Source organism: Girardinichthys multiradiatus, chromosome 13, assembly GCF_021462225.1.
Source record: "Girardinichthys multiradiatus isolate DD_20200921_A chromosome 13, DD_fGirMul_XY1, whole genome shotgun sequence".
Lineage (NCBI taxonomy): Eukaryota > Metazoa > Chordata > Actinopteri > Cyprinodontiformes > Goodeidae > Girardinichthys > Girardinichthys multiradiatus.
This window is the reverse complement of record NC_061806.1, coordinates 36,037,517-36,059,702: the sequence shown is the minus strand read 5'-3', so window position 1 is coordinate 36,059,702 and position 22,186 is coordinate 36,037,517. Positions and strand designations below refer to the sequence as shown.

The window sequence follows — 22,186 nt, the reverse complement described above, 5'->3', positions numbered from 1 at the left end:
CTGTTCGAACTAGCACATGTCGTCCCTCTAGGTGGGGCAGAAAGCGCCTGAGGGCCATGTGTACAGCCCGCAGCTCCAGCACGTTTATGTGTTCTTAGCGCTCCCGCTGACGCCAGGGACCCTGGACCGCTCTCTGTTGCCACACAGTGCCCTAGCCCATGGGGCTGGCATCTGTTGTGACCACCTCCTTGCGACACACCACTAAACCCATGGGACGCCCTTGGACAAATAAATCTTGTCTCGCCATGGAGCTAGGGCACAAAGGCAAGTCCACGTCACCGTGAGCCTGCGATGCCTGTGCAGCTTGGCGTCCAGGCGAAAGCTGTTGAGCCACCTCTGCAAAGGACGCAGAAGGAGCAAACCCAAGGGCACAACACAAGTGACTGAAGTCAGGTTGCCTAGCAGCTGCAGGAAGGTGATGTAGGGAAACCGCCTGCCCAACCTGAATTGACTGACTAACTGGAGTATGTCGGCCACCCTGAGAACAGATGGATGAGCCCTCATAGTAGTCGAGTCCAAAAGCATCCCAAGAAAAGTGGTCGTCTGGGACGGAACCAGGCAACTTTTCACCAAGTTGACTTTGAGGCCCAACTGCGACACATGAGCAAGAAGGCACGTATCTTGGAAGGCACCTGCCCGAGAGGGGGCGCAAAGGAACCAGTTGTCCAGATATGGACGAATCCTGACTCCGGAGGCTTGCAGAGGAGAGGGCTGCTTTCACGCACCGAGTAAACACCCTTGGGGAAAGGGAGAAGCCAAAAGGGAGCACCCGGAATTGCCAATGGCGACCCCGATAAGCAAACCTGAGAAAACGGCAATATTCGGCCGCAATAGGCTCATGAAAGTAGGCGTCCATCAGATCTATTGACGTAAACCAGTCTCCTTTCGCAACAGCCTGAAGAACTTCTGACGTCGTAAGCATGTGGAAGGGAAGCACCCTCAGGAACCGATCGAGTCCCCTCGGATCTAAAATGGGGCGAAACCGCCTATTTTCTTTGGCATGACAAAGTACATCACATAGTAGCCCCTGGGTTGCCGCAGAAGGTCTACTGGCTCGATGCCACCCTTGGCCAGGAGGGCGGAAAGCTCCTGGTCCAGTGCCTGGGATTTCACCGGGTCGGCGATAACGGTCATTTTGACCCGGCGTGAAAAGGGGGACCGCCGTCGGAACTAGCCTGTAACCGTGGTTCAAAGTGGCAACCACCCACGGATCCACAGTATGAGCAGCCCAGAAACTGAGCTGCTGATGGGAAAAATGTCCAACGGCTGGCCAGGTGGCATCATCTTCGACCCCCACTGCAGGATCCGGGGTCTGTCTAACTGGGCTGTGGACTGGCTGACGAAAGTCCCTGCCGTGTCTCTGCCACACCTCTCGGGGATAGAAATCCCCAGATCTATCACCATGCTGAGGTGGCGGCCGAGCACTCGGGCTAAGGACGGCTCGAGCGCTGAGGAGGTGGAGGGGTCATACTCCTGCGGAGGCCAGAAAGCTGCTGGTTAGTCTGGCGCGCCTGAAGAGTTCCAGCGCCTCCACAGCTGCTGATCCGAACAACTCCCCCGGCACAACTGGGACACTCCTGAGCATCCGACGGCATGCTTCGGTCAGAGGAGATTGCGCCAGTCAGACTTGTCGACGAGCTTGGACGAGAAAAGACATGACACGGCCGAGCTCTCTGGTCATCAGCGCAAAGGCCTCCAATGCTGCGTCGCTAAACCCAACTGCCGCAGTTGCACCACCAGCGTCCTGAAGGGATGCAGAGAGAGCAAACATGAGATGTGCAATGGAATTGCCAAGGCGGCCAGCACGCGTTCCTGTATTGTATGCTTTCCACAGGAGATAAGTGCTTTCAGCACTGCCCTCTGGCGGTCATCCGGGAGTCATAGAACTGCAGGTTCGTTTTATGCTGTAATTTATTAGTCCTCATATCTATGACTGCTCTGAACTCTGATAAGAAAACCAGCTCTGACCTAGATTTGATTGTGGATAAGCTCAGTATCACTGCTGATAAATATTTAATTATGATAAACTTAAAAATGTAGAGCAATTACGCATATTCTCTGTAATATTTGCCAGGGTACAATCTCTGAAACTACAGGGTGGATTCTTCACATTTCCAACCTCACGTGCATGTTGATCTTCTCCTCTGTCACAATTCTCACTGTGACCTCCATGACCCCAGGTATGTTTAAATACATGATAACACACTAATCTTTCTTGGGTACTAACTTTTTGCATATGTGTAATTTTACTTTAAACAGTTATAGGAAGTTATTATCTTCCTTTTTATCATTTTGACTATCATGAAAAAATTTTTTAGTCTAACTTCTTTCATTTTTTCCGTCATTTATCACCCCCTCGTTAATGGGCCTTGTGTGTTTGTGTTTGTCAGTGGGTGGTGTGTTTTCTCTAGGAATCTACACTGTGCTGTTTCTCAAGCTTTACTCTTATCAGGACGCCAACAGGTGGTGCAGAGAAATCGGACAAGCCAAAGCCAAAAGACTAACACGGTCATATTCATGTAAGTGTAGAAGCACACTGAGGGGTAAATAAACATTCTTTACTGATGGAAAAATATGGCTAATGTTTATTTAAAGCAATTTAGAAGTTTTTTGTTTTTTTTATCAGTTTAATTTTTTTTAAGTAGCTTCTTTGCTATCTAATAGTGGTGCAGAAAAGTGAGTAAAACATTACCACTACATGTTCTTTGGCTGTTTGAACTCTACAAACCCATTGTAGACCGATTCAGACGGTTGAAAGTCTGTTTTCTCCCCTGTGTTCTGTAGGTCCAGATGTTAAGCAGTCAAATGGCTCAGCAGTTCATTGTCTTGTCTCATACCCAGGAAACCTCACACACAGAGGTAACCATGCAGGGCTGCAGCTTTAGTCTGATTTACATGAAACATCACGCATGTGTTTGAAGATGGTTGCCTGAAATATGTTAACAGATTCCAAAATCAGATGCAAAATTAACCTATCTCTGATATAGTCATATCATAAATATGTCTTCTATTGCACTAGTTGTAGGTTAGAGAATTATCAAATCTAGTTATTATCTAACATCTACATGCTGGTGTAGATTTTCAGTCATCCATGACATGTAGAAGCAAATGGACTTCTTCTCTTGTTTCTTTAGTGTTGAATAACTGGTTGATCTGACTTGTTTATTTGTCTTTAGACATGTACTACTTTGTTTTTGCCCCAACTCTTTGCTACCAGCTCAACTTCCCACGATCTCCACGAATACGTAAAAGGTTCCTAATAAGAAGGCTTTTTGAAATGGTGAGAAGCAACAAATGCAAACAATAAGGTTTTAACATGTTAAATTACAACAGATGTATCTGTGTGTTGGATTTATTTCATTCATATCTTATTATCTCTTGCAGCTTTTTCTTATGCAGTTGTTGGTGGGATTGATACAGCAGGTATGTGTTGAATTTTACATTACATTTACAGATCAAGCATGATACAAGTTAACAGATACGCTCATTAAAATGAAAGGTTTTCATATGATACTACAACCCTCTGTTTTACCCAATGTAAAAATAAAACAACAGATAAATATCCAGATATACAGGTCCTTCTCAAAATATTAGCATATTGTGATAAAGTTAATTATTTTCCATAATGTCATGATGAAAATTTAACATTCATATATTTTAGATTCATTGCACACTAACTGAAATATTTCAGGTCTTTTATTGTCTTAATACGGATGATTGTGGCATACAGCTCATGAAAACCCAAAATTCCTATCTCACAAAATTAGCATATCATTAAAAGGGTCTCTAAACGAGCTATGAACCTAATCATCTGAATCAACGAGTTAACTCTAAACACCTGCAAAAGATTCCTGAGGCCTTTAAAACTCCCAGCCTGGTTCATCACTCAAAACCCCAATCATGGGTAAGACTGCCTGACCTGACTGCTGTCCAGAAGGCCACTATTGACACCCTCAAGCAAGAGGGTAAGACACAGAAAGAAATTTCTGAATGAATAGGCTGTTCCCAGAGTGCTGTATCAAGGCACCTCAGTGGGAAGTCTGTGGGAAGAAAAAAGTGTGGCAGAAAACGCTGCACAACAAGAAGAGGTGACCGGACCCTGAGGAAGATTGTGGAGAAGGGCCGATTCCAGACCTTGGGGGACCTGCGGAAGCAGTGGACTGAGTCTGGAGTAGAAACATCCAGAGCCACCGTGCACAGGCGTGTGCAGGAAATGGGCTACATGTGCTGCATTCCCCAGGTCAAGCCACTTTTGAACCAGAAACAGCAGCAGAAGCGCCTGACCTGGGCTACAGAGAAGCAGCACTGGACTGTTGCTCAGTGGTCCAAAGTACTTTTTTCGGATGAAAGCAAATTCTGCATGTCATTCGGAAATTAAGGTGCCAGAGTCTGGAGGAAGACTGGGGAGAAGGAAATGCCAAAATGCCAGAAGTCCAGTGTCAAGTACCCACAGTCAGTGATGGTCTGGGGTGCCGTGTCAGCTGCTGGTGTTGGTCCACTGTGTTTTATCAAGGGCAGGGTCAATGCAGCTAGCTATCAGGAGATTTTGGAGCACTTCATGCTTCCATCTGCTGAAAAGCTTCATGGAGATGAAGATTTCATTTTTCAGCACAACCTGGCACCTGCTCACAGTGCCAAAACCACTGGTAAATGGTTTACTGACCATGGTATCACTGTGCTCAATTGGCCTGCCAACTCTCCTGACCTGAACCCCATAGAGAATCTGTGGGATATTGTGAAGAGAACGTTGAGAGACTCAAGACCCAACACTCTGGATGAGCTAAAGGCCGCTATCGAAGCATCCTGGGCCTCCATAAGACCTCAGCAGTGTCACAGGCTGATTGCCTCCATGCCACGCCGCATTGAAGCAGTCATTTCTGCCAAAGGATTCCCGACCAAGTATTGAGTGCATAACTGTACATGATTATTTGAAGGTTGACGTTTTTTGTATTAAAAACACTTTTCTTTTATTGGTCGGATGAAATATGCTAATTTTGTGAGATAGGAATTTTGGGTTTTCATGAGCTGTATGCCACAATCATCCGTATTAAGACAATAAAAGACCTGAAATATTTCAGTTAGTGTGCAATGAATCTAAAATATATGAATGTTAAATTTTCATCATGACATTATGGAAAATAATTAACTTTATCACAATATGCTAATATTTTGAGAAGGACCTGTAAATGTTGGACAATGGGCTTTTAAAAATTCATTTATCCTTGAGGTTAAAGGACCAAAGTTTCTCAGAGAAGATTATGTTCTGCGTTAAAAGTAAAAAATGTCTGAATAAATGCTTTCAATCCCAAAACTTGGTGACGATGAACATAGTTTCCCAGAGGCCTCTAGCCTGAATCAGTCTAATGTGACCCCTCAGACTCCACCTGTAATCAGACAATGTAACATCCAGTCAGGTGTGAAAGGGAATTAACAGTCAACATAAATGGAAAAGGATACATCAACTCAACATCCATATGAGTGTGTTTTGTTTTGCTAAAAAGGCCTTCTGTTAACTCGTACACTGATAAAACAGTGGCTTATGATTCTAAATACATTTTCTACTATATTTGATTTATTTAACACATCCCTGCTTTTGTCTGGGATGAGTTTGATAGCAATTTTTCAGTGTAAGACAAATAGGTTTCTTGGCAAAGTTTTACTGCGAAAATCTATAGTTTTGTTTGTTTTTGGGGGTGAACGGTTCTGTTCAGATTCAGAATGTCCTATTTTTTTAGTCAAGACAGCAGTTTGAACCTAAATTTTACTTTTGTAGCCCACCGTCCAAGTACTTCAGTGTCCTCTTACTCTTTCCTGCTACTTTGAAATTAGAAAGACTCAGTTTTCTCCTATTAAGAGACAGTTCTGAGCTGTTTCTATCATACTAATATCCTTATTTATTTACCGGCTGACAAACAGAATTAATTGAAATGTGTCTATTTTAGTGGATGGTTCCCTCAATTCAAAACTCAATGAAACCATTCCGGGTATGTATCTTTATTCACGCAAACACAGTTAATTATTATTATTATTAATTTATGTTTTTGCACAAGAGTCAGTGTCATTTTTTAATGATCTTGTATGCAGGATGTAAAATAGAGTAATCTCAGTTCTAATCTCTATTCTTTGCTTGTTGCAGGAAATGGACTTTTCTCGGATGGTGGAACGATTGCTCAAATTAGCTGTGAGTGTCAGCACAGAGTCTCACAGGTTGCATATTAATGAATAAATAACAACGTATTATATTTAAGCTATAAACAGCACTTTATATTTGACCAAATACCTTTTGCTGCTATTAGGAAGTATCAGCCGTAATGTGACCTAACCAGTCCAGACACCCATCTTTCTCTCCTTCTCTCCTAGGTCCCTAACCATCTTATATGGTTAATCTTCTTTTACTGGTTTTTCCACTCCTCTATGAATTTTGTGGCAGAACTGCTGCAGTTTGGAGACAGGGAGTTCTACAGGGATTGGTGGTGAGTAGAGTTTATACAGGTTTTAGCCACAAGCAGTCATATGTTTAGGTTTAATAAGCTGAATATGTAGATTTAAGAATGCTGTAAACGCTGGTTCTGCCGAGAACTAAAATATATTTGAAATAATTTGTGAATTGCACGGCTCAGGCTTTTACTGCGTAACCTTGATTTCTTGTTTTGTTTGAGGTCTGAGTACCACTAAAACCTTTTCAAAAGCAGGAAACTGCTAGAATTGAGTGATGAAATTTACTCCTTCTTCTGAACTTTTGGAAATGTTCAACTTTCTAAATCACAGAATGTACAGTTAAAGAGGGACATCAGATTTTATCTACTAATAGTTTTACAAATCTTCACTGCTCCTCTCCATCCCATTTCAGGAACTCGGAGTCTGTCACATATTTCTGGGCTAACTGGAATATCCCCGTGCACAAATGGTGCCTGAGGTGAGGTCAGACATTAATGTTTTGGCTATATTACAATATGTTTCATTACAATGTGATAAATTCCTTGTGTGTTTGTGCCTATTTTACAGACATTTCTATAAGCCGATGCTAAAAACTGGGACCAACAAGCTTCTGGCTCAAACTGCTGTGTTCTTACTTTCTGCCTTCTTCCATGAGGTAAGAAATACTCAGAGGCAATTAGTAAATGGATTTTTCTGTCCAGCAATATTTTTATTTAAATATTTGTTGTTGTTGTTGTTTTCATTCGGTTCTGCACACAGTTTGAAACTGTAAACTGAGACCGAAGTTGGCATCTGATTTACAGTTTATGATGCGAGTTTATATTAAGTGTCTTTTTTGGTTATTTTGATGTTTTTAAGGAGTCTTGACATTGTATCTGATAAGTTATCATTTAAAATTTTAAATACTTACATGGGTCAAACCCAAAATTGATTATTTTACGTATAACAGAAATTACCTGAACAGCTTTTCTATTTATCAAGAAAACATTTGTAGAGCTGTCTCAGCATCAGGATCACCTCATATTTGTAACTTTGTAAAACACAATAAATAGATGTGAACTAACATATTCTATTCTGCTGCTTTAAAAACAAGAGTTTGTCATTTGTGAAACCCATTTCCAGTCTGAATGTGTTCTAAAGGACTTCTCTCTTCTCAGTACCTGATTAGTGTTCCCCTGAAGATGTTCAGACTTTGGGCCTTTATAGGAATGATGGCTCAGGTAAAACATTTTTTTTCTTTTTCCCTTGCTTTATATAGCACCAATTCACAACACATGTTGTCTCAAGGCACTTCACAAATGTCAGGTACATACATTCCAATTAATCCTAACAATTGGAACAGTGCAGTCAGATTCAGTTATTTATTCAAATTGGATAAAAAGTTTTTCTATCTAAGGAAACCCAGCAGATTGCATCCAGTCAGTGACTTGCAGCATTCACTCCTCCTGGATGAGCATGTAGAGACAGTGGACAGTCACTGGCGTTGACTTTGCAGCAATCCCTCATACTGAGCATGCATGTAGCGACAGTGGAGAGGAAAACCTCCCTTTTAACAGGAAGAAACCTCCAGCAGAACCAGGCTCAGTGTGAGCGGCCATCTGCCACGACCGACTGGAGGTTTGAGAGAACAGAGCAGAGACACAAAAAGAACAAAGAAGAACTGATCCAGAAGTACTTTCTATGGGAAGGAAAAGTAAATGTTAATGGATGTAGCTCCTTTAGTTGTTTCATCTAGAAAGAAAGAACAGATAAACTCTGAGCCAGTTTTCAAGGTTAGAGTCTGAAAGAGAGCACATATCATTGGTCACAGTAAAACTCAGTCAATCGCCATGTCTAGGAGAGAGAAAGGGTTAATCTCTAAAAGACAGGACCATGTGGGTCATTGGTAGAGGGTGAGCATTAAGTTGTTGCCAGCAGAAGCTCGGACGATTCCCCTCTCCAGAAAGGTGTCACAGGTAGACACAGAGTCAGGCCAGGTGTAGCTTCTAGGAAGAGAAAAGAGAGAACAAGGTTAAAAGTTGAAATAACAGCAAATAATGCAAAATTGGAGAGTAGTGTGAGAATGTAGCGAAGAGGGTGAAAGTGGTCATAATGTCCTCCTGCAGCCTAAGCCTATAGCAGCATAACTACAGAGATAGCTCAGGATAACCTAAGCCACTCTAACTATAAACTTTATCAAAAAGGAAAGTTTTAAGCCTAGCCTTAAAAGTAGACAGTTTGTCCATCTAGAGCCCACTGATGGCCATTGTTATACTAAAAACCACAAGGATTGGGATACTTCTCTCTGTCAGATTGACCATAACCATTGGAAAAGAGAAGGGGTCATACAGGTAGCAGAAATGGAGGGTGTGTTTGCATCTCAACCATAACTGAGCCGGTTTAGGCTAAACCTGACTCCCCCTTACTCCAACCAACAGGGAGGGAAGAAGATGGAGGTAAAAAATAAGGAAGATAGCTCAGGATAACCTAAGCCACTGTAACTATAAGCTTTATCAAAAAGGAAAGTTTTAAGCCTTGCCTTAAAAGTAGACAGGGTGTCTGCCTCACGGACTAAAGCCGGGAGCTGGTTCCACAGGAGAGGAGCCTGATAACTAAAGGATCTGCCTCCCATTCTACTTCTAGAGACTCTAGGAACCACCAGTAAACCTGCAGTCTGAGAACGAAGTGCTCTGTTAGGAACATATGGAACAATCAGATCTCTGATGTATGATGGAGCTAGATCATTAAGGGCTTTATATGTGAGGAGGAGAATTTTAAATTCTATTCTGGATTTAACAGGGAGCCAATGAAGGGAAGCTAAAATAGAAGAAATATGATCTCTCTTTTTAATTTTCATCAGAACTCTTGCTGCAGCATTTTGAATCAGCTGAAGGCTTTTAACTGCATTTTGTGGACATCCTGATAGTAAAGAATTACAATAGTCCAGCCTTGAAGTAACAAATGCATGGACTAGTTTTTCAGCGTCACTCCTGGATAGAATATTTCTAATTTTGGTAATGTTCTGGAGATGAAAGAAGGAAATCCTAGAAACCTGTTTAATATGGGATTTAAATGACATGTCCTGGTCAAAAATAACACCAAGGTTTTTTTACTTTATTACCGGCGGTCAATTTAATGCCATCCAGGTTAAGTGATTGACTAAGCAGTTTCTTTTTTAAAGACTCCGGTCCAAAGACGACAACTTCTGTCTTGTCAGAATTTAGAAGCAGAAAATTTAAAGTCATCCAAGTTTCTATATCTTCAAGACGTGCTTGTAGTCTATCTAACTGGTTGTGTTCATCAGGATTTATGGATAAATAAAGCTGAGTGTCATCAGCGTAACAGTGAAAGTTTATTCTATGCTGCCTGATAATTTGACCTATTGGAAGCATATACACTGCTCAAAAAAATAAAGGGAACACTCAAATAACACATCCTAGAACTGAATGAATGAAATATTCTCATTGAATACTTTGTTCTGTACAAAGTTGAATGTGCTGACAACAAAATCACACAAACATCATCAATGGAAATCTAATTTATTAACCAATGGAGGCCTGGATTTGGAGTCACACACAAAATTAAAGTGGAAAAACACACTACAGGCTGATCCAACTTTGATGTAATGTCCTTAAAACAAGTCAAAATGAGGCTCAGTATTGTGTGTGGCCTCCATGTGTCTGTATGACCTCCCTACAACGCCTGGGCATGCTCTTGATGAGACGATGGATGGTCTCCTGAGGGATCTCCTCCCAGACCTGGACTAAAGCATCCACCAACTCCTGGACAGTCTGTGGTGCAACGTGACGTTGGTGGATGGAGGGAGACATGATATCCCAGATGTGCTCAATCGGATTCAGGTCTGGGGCCCTGCGGCCCTCCAAAGAAATGCCACCCCACAGCATTACTGACCCAATGCCAAACCGGTCATGCTGAAGGATATTGCAGGCAGCAGATCTCTCTCCACGGTGTCTCCAGACTCTGTCACGTCTGTCCCATGTGCTCAGTGTGAACCTGCTTTCATCTGTGAAGAGCTCAGGGAGCCAGTGGTGAATTTGCCAGTCCTGGTGTTCTCTGGTAAATGCCAAGCGTCCTGCACGGTGTTGGGCTGTGAGCACAACCCCCATTTGTGGACGTCGGCCCTCATACCATCCTCATGGAGTCGGTTTCCAACCGTTTGTGCAGACACATGCACATTTGCTGGAGGTCATTTTGCAGGGCTCTGGCAGTGCTCCTCCTGTTCTTCCTTGCACAAAGGCGGAGGTAGCGGTCCTGCTGCTGGGTTGTTGCCCTCCTACGGCCTCCTCCACGTCTCCTGGTTTACTGGCCTGTCTCCAGGTAGCGCCTCCAGGCTATGGACACTACGCTGACAGACACAGCAAACCTTCTTGCCACAACTCACATTGATGTGCCATCCTGGATGAGCTGCATTACCTGAGCCACTTGTGTGGGTTGTAGAGTCCATCTCATGCTACCACGAGTGTGAAAGCACAACCAACATTCAAAAGTGACCACAACATCAGCCAGAAAACATAGGTACTGAGAAGTGGTCTGTGGTTCCCACCTGCAGAACCACTTCTTTATTGAGTGTGTCTTGCTAATCACCAAAGATTTCCCCCTGTTGTCTATTCCATTTGCACAACAGCATGTGAAATAGATTTTCAGTCAGTGTTGCTTCCTAAGTGGACAGTTTGATTTCACAGAAATTTGATTTACTTGGAGTTATATTGTGTTGTTTAAGTGTTCCCTTTATTTTTTTTGAGCAGTGTATATAGTAAGGAGAATTGGCCCAAGTACTGAACCCTGTGGTACTCCACAATTAACCCTGGAGTTTAAAGATGATTTATCATTTACATGAACAAACTGGAATCTGTCAGACAGATAAGATTTAAACCAGCCTAGCGCAGTTCCACTGATCCCTACAGCATATTCCAGCCTTTTTAGGAGAATATTATGGTCGACTGTATCAAATGCAGCACTGAGATCTAACAGAACCAGTACAGACACAAGTCCATTATCTGAGGCCATAAGAATTTCATTAGTGACTTTCAGCAGAGCTGTTTCAGTGCTATGATAAACTCTGAAACCTGACTGAAACTCTTCAAACAGGTCATTGCTGTATAAATGCTCACACATTTGATTAGCAACTATTTTCTCAAGAATTTTAGATGGAAGATTGGATATAGGTCTGTAATTTTTCAAGTCATCTCGATCAAGCGAAGGTTTCTTAAGTAAAGGTTTAATTACAGCTACCTTAAAAGCCTGTGGTACATGTCCATTTACTAAGGATAGGTTAATCATACCTAAAATGGGGCTGGTAATCAGAGGGAACACTTCGTTAAATAATTTGGTTGGGATTGGGTCTAACATACAAGTTGAAGGTTTAGATGAAGCTAATATTTCTGATAACTCAGGAAGCTTCACAGGATCAAAACAGTCCAAACACAAATCAAGTCCTACAGTTACTTCCAATGTTGTCTCACTTGCTGAGGATGAAGTAATCATCTTCCGGAGTATGTCAAAGATTTTCTTTTTAATAGAATCAATTTTATTTTGGAAGAATCCCATAAAGTCATGGCTGCTAAGAGCTAAGGGAATGGATGGCTCAACAGAGCTATGACTCTGTGTAAGTTTAGCAACTGTACTAAAGAGAAACCTAGGATTATTCTTGTTCTCTTCTATTAATGATGAGAAATAAGCTGTTTTAGCTTGGTGAAGTGTCTTTTTATACAACAGTAGGCTATTTTTCCAGTTTAAGTAGGAGTCCTCTAGGTGTGTAGAGCGATATTTTCTCTCCAACTTTCTAACATTGTGCTTTAAAGTACGCAGATCTAAAAGTAACCATGGAGCCTGCCTCCTGTGAATAATTACCTTCTTTTTCAACGGGGCTGCATTGTCTAATGCTCCACGCAATGATGAAGAAACATTATGAACAAGAGAATCAATTTGTGAAGGGGAAGAAACAAAACTATTGCCCTCCCTGTGCTTTTCTGTGATAATGAGGAAATCAAAAGTGGAACAGATTCTTTAAAGGTTGTTACAGCATTGTCTGATAATGATCTACTATAATGAAATGTTCTTTCAGGTGTGGAGTACTCAGTTAAATTAAACTCAAAGGTTATTAAAAAATGGTCAGACAGGACAGGGTTATGAGAAAATATTGTTATGTCTTTACACTCAATGCCATATGTCAGCACATGGTCTAGAGAATGAAGACAAAGGTGGGTAGGTTTGTTTATGTTTTGAGCAAAGCCAATTGAGTCTAAGATATCATTAAAGGCTATATTTAAGCTATCACTTTCAGTGTCAACATGAATGTTAAAATCCCCCACTATAATAACCATATCTGTATTTAACACTAAATCAGATAAAAGGTCTGAAAACTGATCTAAAAATTGAGAGTAAGGGCCTGGTGGACGGTACAAAACAACAAACAGAAGTGGTTTTAGTGCTTCGCAATTTGGATGAGGAAAACTAAGGATTAAATATTCAAAAGAGTTGTAGCTATTGATTGGTCTGGGACTTATCAATAAATCGGACTGAAAATGGTTGCTACTCCTCCTCGCCCAGTATTTCAAGGAATGTGAAAATTTAAATAATTAGTAGGAGTTGACTCATTTATAGTAACATAATCCTCTTGCTGCAGCCAGATTTCTGTGAGGCAAAATAAATCAATCTGATTGTGACAAATCAGGTCACTAACTAGCAATGTATTTGAAGAGAGAGATCTTATGTTCAGTAAGCCACATTTAATTGTTTTATTTTTCTTTTCGGTCTGAGTTGTGTTTATTTAGTCCGAGTTGTTTATTTTTATTAGATTTTCCTGATTTCCTCGTTTTAGATTACTTTTTAATCTATTCAATTTTGGCCGTGGGCGAGACACTGTCTTAATAGGGTAATGGGTGGGTACCAGTACAGAAACTGCAGAGAGGAGTGTTAAACTACAACCCTGCTTCCTGGTCTGAACCCTGGGTTGTCAGAGTTTTGGAGAACTAATAAATTCGGCCAGATTCCTTGAAAGAAGAGCTGCTCCATCCAAAGTGGGATGGATGCCATCTCTCCGAATCAGACCAGGTTTTCCCCAAAATGTTTGCCAATTATCAATGTAGCCCACATTGTTTTCTGGACACCACCTAGACAGCCAGCGGTTGAATGACAGCATGCGGCTAAACATGTCATCACTGGTCAGATCGGGGAGGGGAACAGAGAAAATTACGGATTCCGACATTGTTTTGGCAAACTTATACACCGAAGCAACACTAACTTTGGTGACCTCCGATTGACGTAACCGGGTGTCATTACCGCCAGCGTGAATAACAATCTTACTGTATTTACGCTTATCCTTAGCCAGCAGTTTCAGGTAGGATTTGATGTCGCCCGTTCTGGCCCCTGGCAGACATTTGACCATGGTCGCTGGTGTCTCTAGTGCCACGTTTCTGACTATAGAGCTGCCAATTACCAGAGTTGGCTTCTCAGCAGGTGTGTCGCTGAGCGTGGAAAATCTGTTAAGGTGTGTTCACACCGAACGCGGATTCTGCGATAGGAGCGGCTGATTTACATGTTATCCCTACGTAGAGGCGCGTTCAGGAGCGGAGTGGTGTGAAGGAGACGAAGGACGCGGTGCGGAAGGCGCGCCGAGCGAAGTGGGAGCGGAGCGAGAGCAATGGACGAGTTGAAAAATCTGAACTTTTAAATTCACGTCGCATCAACCAATCAGGGACTGGATGTGGCTGTGACGTAGGGTGAAAGACCGCAGCGGAGAAGAAGCCGTTGTCAGTGAAGATGGAGGACCAGATCATAGTGGCGGTGTGCGGCAAGCCACAGTTGTATGACTCAACTAATTACTTTTACCGAGACAAGTACAGAAAGGACCTGGCCTGGTTATGTTTAGGCACAAATATCTTATATTTAGGAGATATGGACATTAAAAATTGGCTGTTTTTTTATTGAGCTGAGATTTATTTACTCACCGAAGAGAGATGGACAGGCGTTCAGCAGCGGGGATACAGCGCCGGTAGTTGGTGTCCCGGAGGCCGATTCGTCTCCCAAAGCGGGACAGCAGATCTTCAAACTGGGTCCTGGATAGACGGAAGTACCGCTGAAATCGATCGTCATCCAGACGCAGCTCCTGGAGTAGGTGGTGGTAATCTCCGAACTGTTCCCGTCCCTGAAGAATCTGGTGAACCCAGGGACGTTGATGCCGGTGGCGTTTTTCGGCTCTCCACAGGTAAAACACCGTAATTAGGTCCGTGAAATCCATGTCCGCCATGTTCAGTTGAAACCAGCAAGCAGCAGATAGAAGCTCCTCCTATTTGATGACGCGGCGAAGCGTTGCCGCTTGTTGCCAAATGGCAACGCGGAGTTCACGCGGAATGTCAAGCAGGCAAAAGCACACAAATAACGCGAAATATTCGCAGAATCCGCGTTCGGTGTGAACGCACCATTAGAAACGCAGACGGGTTGGTGGTGACCTGTGGGCTGGGATCTAGGACTATGCTTTTAACGTACCGTCACCCAGCCGGCCTGAGGCCACCAATTCCAACACCCTCGCCTCCAAAGCTACAAAAATGCTACATTTATTACACGTACCATTATCACTAAAGGAGGCAGAGGAGTAACTGAACATCTGACCCAGAGAGCAGGAGAGAGGAGGAGACTCAGAGAGAGAAACAGCAGAACGGGTAGCCATGATGGAACTAAAGCTAACGCTAAGCTAGCGACCCCTTACCGCTACTAGAAAAAAACGTGTAAAACACAGAGAGTCCCCAAACGTTAAAAGCAGCAACAGAAAGTATGTGTTTTAACGTGCTTGTGTATTAGAACAAGTAAGAGATATCACAGTAGAGAGAAATCAGATCAAACGAGAGAGCTTCACACACACCAAACAATCCACAGAGTTCAACAATGAAAACAAGAAGTGACAAATACGCCTTACCACGCCTGTGTGTAAAATTAAAACCTTTTATTCCTGTTGGTTGTTTATTGTCATCTCTGTCTTTCTGGGTTCAAATTATTCTCATTTTTCATTCATGCAGGTTCCTCTGGCTTGGTTTGTGGGTCGGTACCTGAATGGAAACTACGGCAATGCGGCCGTGTGGCTCTCTCTCATCATTGGACAGCCTATTGCTGTGCTGATGTATTTCCATGACTACTATGTTATTCATCATGGAAGCACTACATAACACAGGAAGGAAAAAAACTGAGAAATGAGACAAAAAGAAAATGTAAAGCAAGTGAGCCTGGCTCTGCTTTCATTTTTGCACTTTGAGGGGGCAGGACCACAACATGTTGTGAAACAATGTAGGACATTTACATGGAAAGGGCTTGGTGTTAAACCTTCTGTCAGCTTGCTCCTTTGTCAGCCTTCAATCAAACTAAACCTTAAGATGCAGCGCCCTGTTTATTTCATCTTTAATAATTTGATTCTGGACCCAAACTAAGTCAGGACTTTGATGTATGTTAAAGGAATGGATCGCTCTTTTGTTTGAAGCTGGATGTTTGCTACAGCAGAGCAAATGAATTCCATAAACTCCACCAATGATGTACTTAATAAACCTCTTATAGTTGAGTTAATATTTTCCAGACTTAAAAAGAACTTCAGCATATTGAAAAGATGGCGCTCTGCTTAAAAACACACACATATGGTGCAACAAATATGAACCACTGCCAGGCAAACACAACTAGAACTCAAATCCTGCCTCTATAAATAAGCTTGAATGAGATTTGTTTCTGTATCAGTGACTAAGCAGTCATTCTGTGTGTATCCCCATGCCACTCGTGCTGTTTAATGCCTGTTTTCTTCCTTAAAGTAAGGCTAAAAACTCCAGATGTCCACATTTTGAAGTTGACCACAGTAACTGTTTTCATTACCTTTTTATTCCAAAAACAGTCATATTTGTCTCTTATTTGTGCAATACAATACTATCTATTATTGTTAAATGGTCTTTATAACAATTTAAGGAAGCAAAGATCCCTTCCCATTCAGGATTGAATGGACCAAGGTCGGGAATGTGGAGTAATTTATACAATCATGGCTCTATCCTGTGGTTTGCACATTTTAGCTGTCAGATGATTTCATGCTTAAAAAAAGTTTCTATGCTGTTATAGTTTGCAAAGTGAGACTTTTTCTTATTAATATAATTTAAAGCTGTGTTTATTTTTTCTTTTGTTCTTTTGCACTTTAAAGAGATGCATGCTATTGACAAAAGCAATAGATTTCTATAAATGTATTTTTTTAAGTTATAATTCCTATGGTAGAAGAACAGATTGTTTTGGAATAGGTTTTGCTCTGTGAGATGCTGAAATGTCCTAATATTGTGCTGAAAGGAGGAACTCAAGCATCCTTTTCACTGAATGCTTCTTACAGTATTTGATCTATTCCGTCTGATGTCTTTGCTTTGATAATTGCCATCAAAGCCTGACACTGTTGCCTGCGAATCTATTGCAGCACGTTAAAATGTAATTTTGCATTTTTTGTATTATTTCCATCAAAAGATGTTCCCTATCAAAAACAAGTGCCTGCTACCCATAAAAATATGTTTAAATTATAAGACGTCCCAAAACTGTTCAAGAGCTGTAATTTAGTTGTAATATTGTTTTTTTGTCTCTGAACTGAATTTAAATATATTGCAATAATCCTGTTTTAGGAGCATTTCAGCACATAGTGGGTACATTTTATTCGGTGCCAAATCAGACTAATTGTGGGCAGCAAAGTATATCTAAAGGAAAAGTCTGTCTAGCTTTCCAGATCAGAGTTTATGGCTTTTTTGGGTTGACCTAAACAGACCAGTTAGTTTTAGTTAAGTAGTTTATGTTGTCTGAGTTATTTGATGCAACCTGGAAAATAAATGAATTTATTACCAGATTTGTTCATGCTGTGTAATACAACTATGTTTTTAGGAAACATTTTCTTTCAGTTAAATATCTTTCTGCTGTCTGATTAAAGATGGCTTATCTCTGCTTTCAAGGCTCTTTCTTTCTTTCTTTCTCTCTTAGTGTTTTAAATGAATTGGGAAGCTGGCAGTTAAGATGCACCAGAATATAAATTACACTTAACTGTGATCAGCACGTTTTTTTTTTCCAGTTTACCTACCATGAAATAAAAACATGTTTTATAAGGTATCTAAAAGATTACATATCAGACTCCCAATTTTATTAGGGACAGATAGTGCCACAATATGGCAAATCATCGACTAAATAAATATATAAATCTGATTATTTAAATAAAATCCAAAATACATAAAATTTTAATATTACCCCTACTGTGATTGGTCAGAAGTTCACATACTGTGCAGATTAACCAATTAAATGTTGAGGCTTACTTCTGTCACAGTTACAAATGGAATAATTTCATGGTGAACTGTTGCAGTTAAGTAATATTTTTTAAATAATATTGATTTCATCATTTAATACTTTTTTTTAATCAAGGATTTAATACTTTATAGAGCCATTTAAATAATAGTACTTTATTATTATATATGCATTAATCTTTTGCCAGTTTTTATTTAAATCAAAAAAATCTATTCATGTATATGACTTGGCCACAAAGTAACAATGTAATGTTATGTGTGTTAATTAAGAAATGTATGATATATGGGCCTATTTTACACAAACTTAAATATTCATGTCTAATTAATTCAGTAAAATCTAGTTATATGTTAAAACTACATATAATTATTATTAATTGAGGCTCAACAATTAAATAGATATGTAGCAGTATAAAACCACAAAATTAATAAAAACAAATGTTTGCATATTTAATAAATTGTATTCACTTTTAAATAAAATATTTTTTTCCTTTGGAACATGACTGCTTACAGTTCAAAGTGTTGGACTGTTAAAAAAACATTTAGTAAATTTTAATCTGTAATTACACTTACTAACACAAAAGATAAAACATTTATATAAAATGAGGCATTTTTCGCAACACACAGTAGTAGTTATTGAGCAATATGCATCTGGATCTGCTTTCTAGTCACTATCATCTAAAAATCATTACCTAAGGGATACACAAAATGAAAAGTACTAAAACAAATAATCCCATAAAAAGCTTTATTATAGACAGCAACACAACAGCACACTCAATACACAATATTTCCAATCGAATCTACACAAAATAAATCTCCCCACCAACACCTGGGCCACGGCACAGCTGAGCAGGATCTACTGCTGAAAGAAAGACAAGAGTTAAAAAAAACATCTAGATGTAGAACAAACCTCTAGTTTCAAAGACTATTTAAAGAAATGGAAAATTAATTTAATAACTTGGATAATTCAGTCCTTTAGAGGCATGTGCTCACCTTGGCCTTCTGGTTCTGGACAGGCAGATAGAGTTTAAACTCTGCAGGAAGCTCATCCTCAGAGTAGAGTCTGTCAGAAAAATAAACCCTCCTGATGCGACAGTTTGCATGAATCTGAGAAGAAAACAAGATGGGTTTCAGCAAGAGCAAAAGAGCAACGACAGCAATTTCAAAAAGATAATGCAAAAAGAGTCAGACGGCTGTGCACTCACCTGTACTCGCAGCGTCTCGGTGTAATTGGTCCCATATGCTCTCCTGGTGAAGTCCGACAGGTTGAACTGAATCTGATTCCAGCCGTCGTCGAGCCTCATGGGCATGGTGCAGATAAACGGCTTCACTCGCGTTGTGCTCTGATAGTTGCTTGCTCGAAACCGTCGCCTTACATTTTTATCGTCCAGCACCTGAAAGATGTGACGAGATGTGGAGTCAGAAAAGAAAACACAAGTCACCATGAATCTCAGCCATCAGTGGATTTTAGCAACACATGAAGGACCTCTGAATCTGTACCTGGACTTCAAAGGTGAAGTACTTCTTTAGGTTCTTAATAATCATCACCAAAAAGGGAAGCTTGATCCCGAGAGTCTTCTTGGGATCAGCCGGACATGTTATATAGGTGGTGCTGCACAGAGCAGAGGGTTAACAAAAGAAGAAAATCAGAAAAGTTATTAAAACTCAATTAGCTTATACTGCATTTGAGATTGTCACATTTTTTCATCCTTAATTTTTTCTTTGTGTTCATATAACTTGTTTCTTTTTTTAAATCACTTAATAATACAAGATGGAAATATAATTTACAAGATATTTTTTATGTTACCAACTCAGACAGCAGGAGAGCTGCTTTGCTACTTTCCAGATTATTTTGAAATGTTCCTAAATGCAAAAACACACTGAATTCTATCGTCTAGTGATGTGTGTTTACCTCTATTTCTCAGTACAGACACGTACTTCTAATCAGTGATAATAGAGATTTCCTTGTAAAATCTGCATTCAAGCTGCAAAACTAGCAACTTTAGATCTAAACACCTTAAAATGTATACTAAAAGGAGGACACAACCATTTATTCACTCATTTTCTGTACCCACTTACTCCTGTTCTGGGGTATAGGGGTGCTGGTGCCGGGAACAGATCAACTTCTTCATCATAATACCAACATTAAGACAATCAACAACTCAAATAAACACTGACACCTCATGGTAAATCTGAATCTCAGATGGGAGAATCTCAAACTGAGGAGAATCAAGCTTCTCGTGTAGACACATAGTGTTTGGTATGTTTAAAGAAAGCGAGGCAACGTACACCACTACAAAGCCAAACAATATTAATACATTAACTCACCTGACATTTGCTCCTTCAATCTCCAGCACATTTGAATGAATGTCATTATCAGCTACTCTCTTGATGTGACCGTTTCTCACCTACCAACACAAAGAAAAATGTTGATTTCTTGCTCTCTGTGGACTGATTTCATTGGTTTTTATGGGTTCTAGAGATAAAGCCATGGAAAAAAAGAGAGTACACTCCCTCTCTCAGTTGTAGGGTTTTAAAAATCAGGACTAGAGATGCACCTCTCAGTTGCGCTTGATTGGCTGTAATAGATTATCTGCAGGTAAAAACTGAAAACGTTTTTCCCCCATTTAATAAATGCACCAAAATAAGAACTCCCACCATTTTCGGTGTATAAACACATCAACCAACAGCATGTACTTTGAAGCACTCTTAAGTTTTATGATTAAAAAGTCCGATATCATCAGTTAGGGACACATGCTTTAATGCATAAATAGGCATAATCTTGTACTTCCCTTATTTTCTGAGGGATTCAAAACCTCTACCTGGGAATCTGCAGCTTTTCCTCTGTTTCTGATGGAATAGTAAATAGCATAAAAATATGAATCAGCTGGTAAGACTTCTAAGAAAGACAATGATCTGTATCCGCTAGGAGAAGCCTAACAGGTGCATTACTAATAGTGACATGATAAAAAATAATGATCCGATCTTTACGAGGTGCTAATATTATTTACATCTATTATAATGTGTACAAACCCCAAACAAGATTCCACACAGACATAATTCATTAAATAAAAATGAATGAAACAATAAAGAGCCTTGCGTAAAACGCTTAGTTCCTATATATATAAAAAGGTTGGTATACAGAGGAGTTTACTGGCTGACACAGTGACTCCAGGGTGTCCAAATCCTGCGGCTGCAAATACAAATTAACAACCAGATAACATTAAGAACGACCTCAGCATGTACATCCATAAATAAAAAAACTGCAATGTTTTGTCTATCACCGTCTCCATAGCAACACATAGGAATCCTGCAGGACTTCATTGTTATTTATATATTTATTTTTTATGACTAAATAATGAAAGTGCGGAATCTGTTGTGTGTTGTGTAGCATTAAGGACAGGAGTTAATGATATAACATTCAGGTAAAGATCAGATCACAATAATATATCCTCCTTATACGTAAAAAACCTTCAACTGATAGAAGGCTACTTTCTTTTCACAAGCACACATACTTGAATTAACTAAACAAATCCTATAAGTTTTTGATATTGATTTTGGACAAACGCCCATAGCATTATTATTGTTAGTGTTAAGATCGCTGCATTAATGATTCTAATGATTTCTTAAATTTGACGAATAACCGATGTATTAAAATAATTTACACACCAAATGATGGCCCTTTAAATGCTTAAACGTCATTAAATAAGGCTAACGAAGCTATTTGAGTCAACTGACAACTTTAGGAAAGTAGCACATGATGCCAGGTAGCTTTAGCACCAGTAGCAGTCCATGCTAATTTGAAATAAGCTGACACGGACAAATCCAAATCACTACTCACTTTTTTGTCCCATATTTGAAGCGGTTTGCTGCCGATGCTGTACAATATAGATAAAAACCCGCTTTGAAACGTATTCTTGAACATTTTTTATGCCGTAAACGTACACCCGTTTCCAACGACGCGTCTGTTTACCAGCTTTGTTTCCGGTCCCCAATACAATGCGAAACAAGCCGTTCCGCTCTCAAAAAAATAAAAAATATCAATGTAACGTAAAATTATACTTGTACTGCGATTAAGTTGTCAAAATACGTATCTCACGGGAAATCACTGTAAAACAAGAGTTGTTAACTTTTTATTGTTTTGTGTGGTTGCTTGGGAACATTTCTCGATGGTGTTTGAACGGAGTTTTAAATGTCGACACATCTCAGTCGTCCTGGTAACCATAGAAGCGTAGTAGGCCGGGGGAAAAGTTACGTCAGCGCGTCCGCCATATCGTGAGAGGCAAGACGGCTTTAGAAACAAGGAAAGGCAAGTTTATTTGTATGTACTGTGTGGTATTGTGAGTTATTTGTATAGTACGGAGCCCGACAAGTGTAAGCGAATAAAAAAAACAAAGCCGGTGGAAATCCGTGTTCATGCTTTACTAAACTGTGCTCTCAGTTTCTCCAATCCGTCTGTACAG

The 22,186-nt window shown here is 40.3% G+C and overlaps 2 protein-coding genes across 3 annotated transcripts in view; one reads left to right on the top strand and one right to left on the bottom strand.

The window, feature by feature from the left end:
• The window catches only part of dgat1a (diacylglycerol O-acyltransferase 1a), a 30,858-nt gene extending 13,481 nt beyond the window's left edge, over positions 1-17,377 (top strand). The window contains exons 6-17 of the mRNA XM_047384773.1: positions 2,075-2,180; positions 2,391-2,519; positions 2,785-2,859; positions 3,177-3,280; positions 3,385-3,423; positions 5,943-5,984; positions 6,137-6,181; positions 6,361-6,473; positions 6,851-6,916; positions 7,006-7,093; positions 7,596-7,658; positions 15,453-17,377. Of these exons, the coding sequence (XP_047240729.1) occupies positions 2,075-2,180; positions 2,391-2,519; positions 2,785-2,859; positions 3,177-3,280; positions 3,385-3,423; positions 5,943-5,984; positions 6,137-6,181; positions 6,361-6,473; positions 6,851-6,916; positions 7,006-7,093; positions 7,596-7,658; positions 15,453-15,599 (1,017 nt within the window). The 3' untranslated portion in view covers positions 15,600-17,377. The remainder of the gene's footprint in view (positions 1-2,074; positions 2,181-2,390; positions 2,520-2,784; positions 2,860-3,176; positions 3,281-3,384; positions 3,424-5,942; positions 5,985-6,136; positions 6,182-6,360; positions 6,474-6,850; positions 6,917-7,005; positions 7,094-7,595; positions 7,659-15,452) is intronic.
• Positions 17,378-18,454: 1,077 nt separating this feature from the next.
• Positions 18,455-21,865, bottom strand: cfap20 (cilia and flagella associated protein 20). Of its 2 annotated transcripts, none has more exons than XM_047384166.1 (6): positions 21,565-21,865; positions 20,052-20,131; positions 19,224-19,335; positions 18,929-19,117; positions 18,717-18,830; positions 18,455-18,585 (listed from the first exon to the last, which is right to left on the bottom strand). In XM_047384166.1, exons 1-6 carry the CDS (start codon positions 21,646-21,648, stop codon positions 18,580-18,582), a joined length of 585 nt encoding a protein of 194 aa, XP_047240122.1. In that variant the 5' UTR covers positions 21,649-21,865; the 3' UTR covers positions 18,455-18,579. The 2 variants fall into 2 exon arrangements, with proteins under 2 accessions (XP_047240122.1, XP_047240123.1); XM_047384167.1 differs by having other exon boundaries at positions 18,455-18,582; positions 21,565-21,864.
• Positions 21,866-22,186: the final 321 nt, after the last annotated feature.

Coding starts and splice junctions, on each gene's coding strand:
- cfap20 (XM_047384166.1), bottom strand. CDS start 21,648: ATGTTCAAGAATACGTTTCAAAGCGGGTTTTTATCTATATTGTACAGC. Junction 20,132..21,564: donor TTCAAATATGGGACAAAAAA/GTGAGTAGTGAT, acceptor TTGTGTTGGTAG/GTGAGAAACGGTCACATCAA. Junction 18,831..18,928: donor CCGAGACGCTGCGAGTACAG/GTGAGTGCACAG, acceptor TTTTCTTCTCAG/ATTCATGCAAACTGTCGCAT.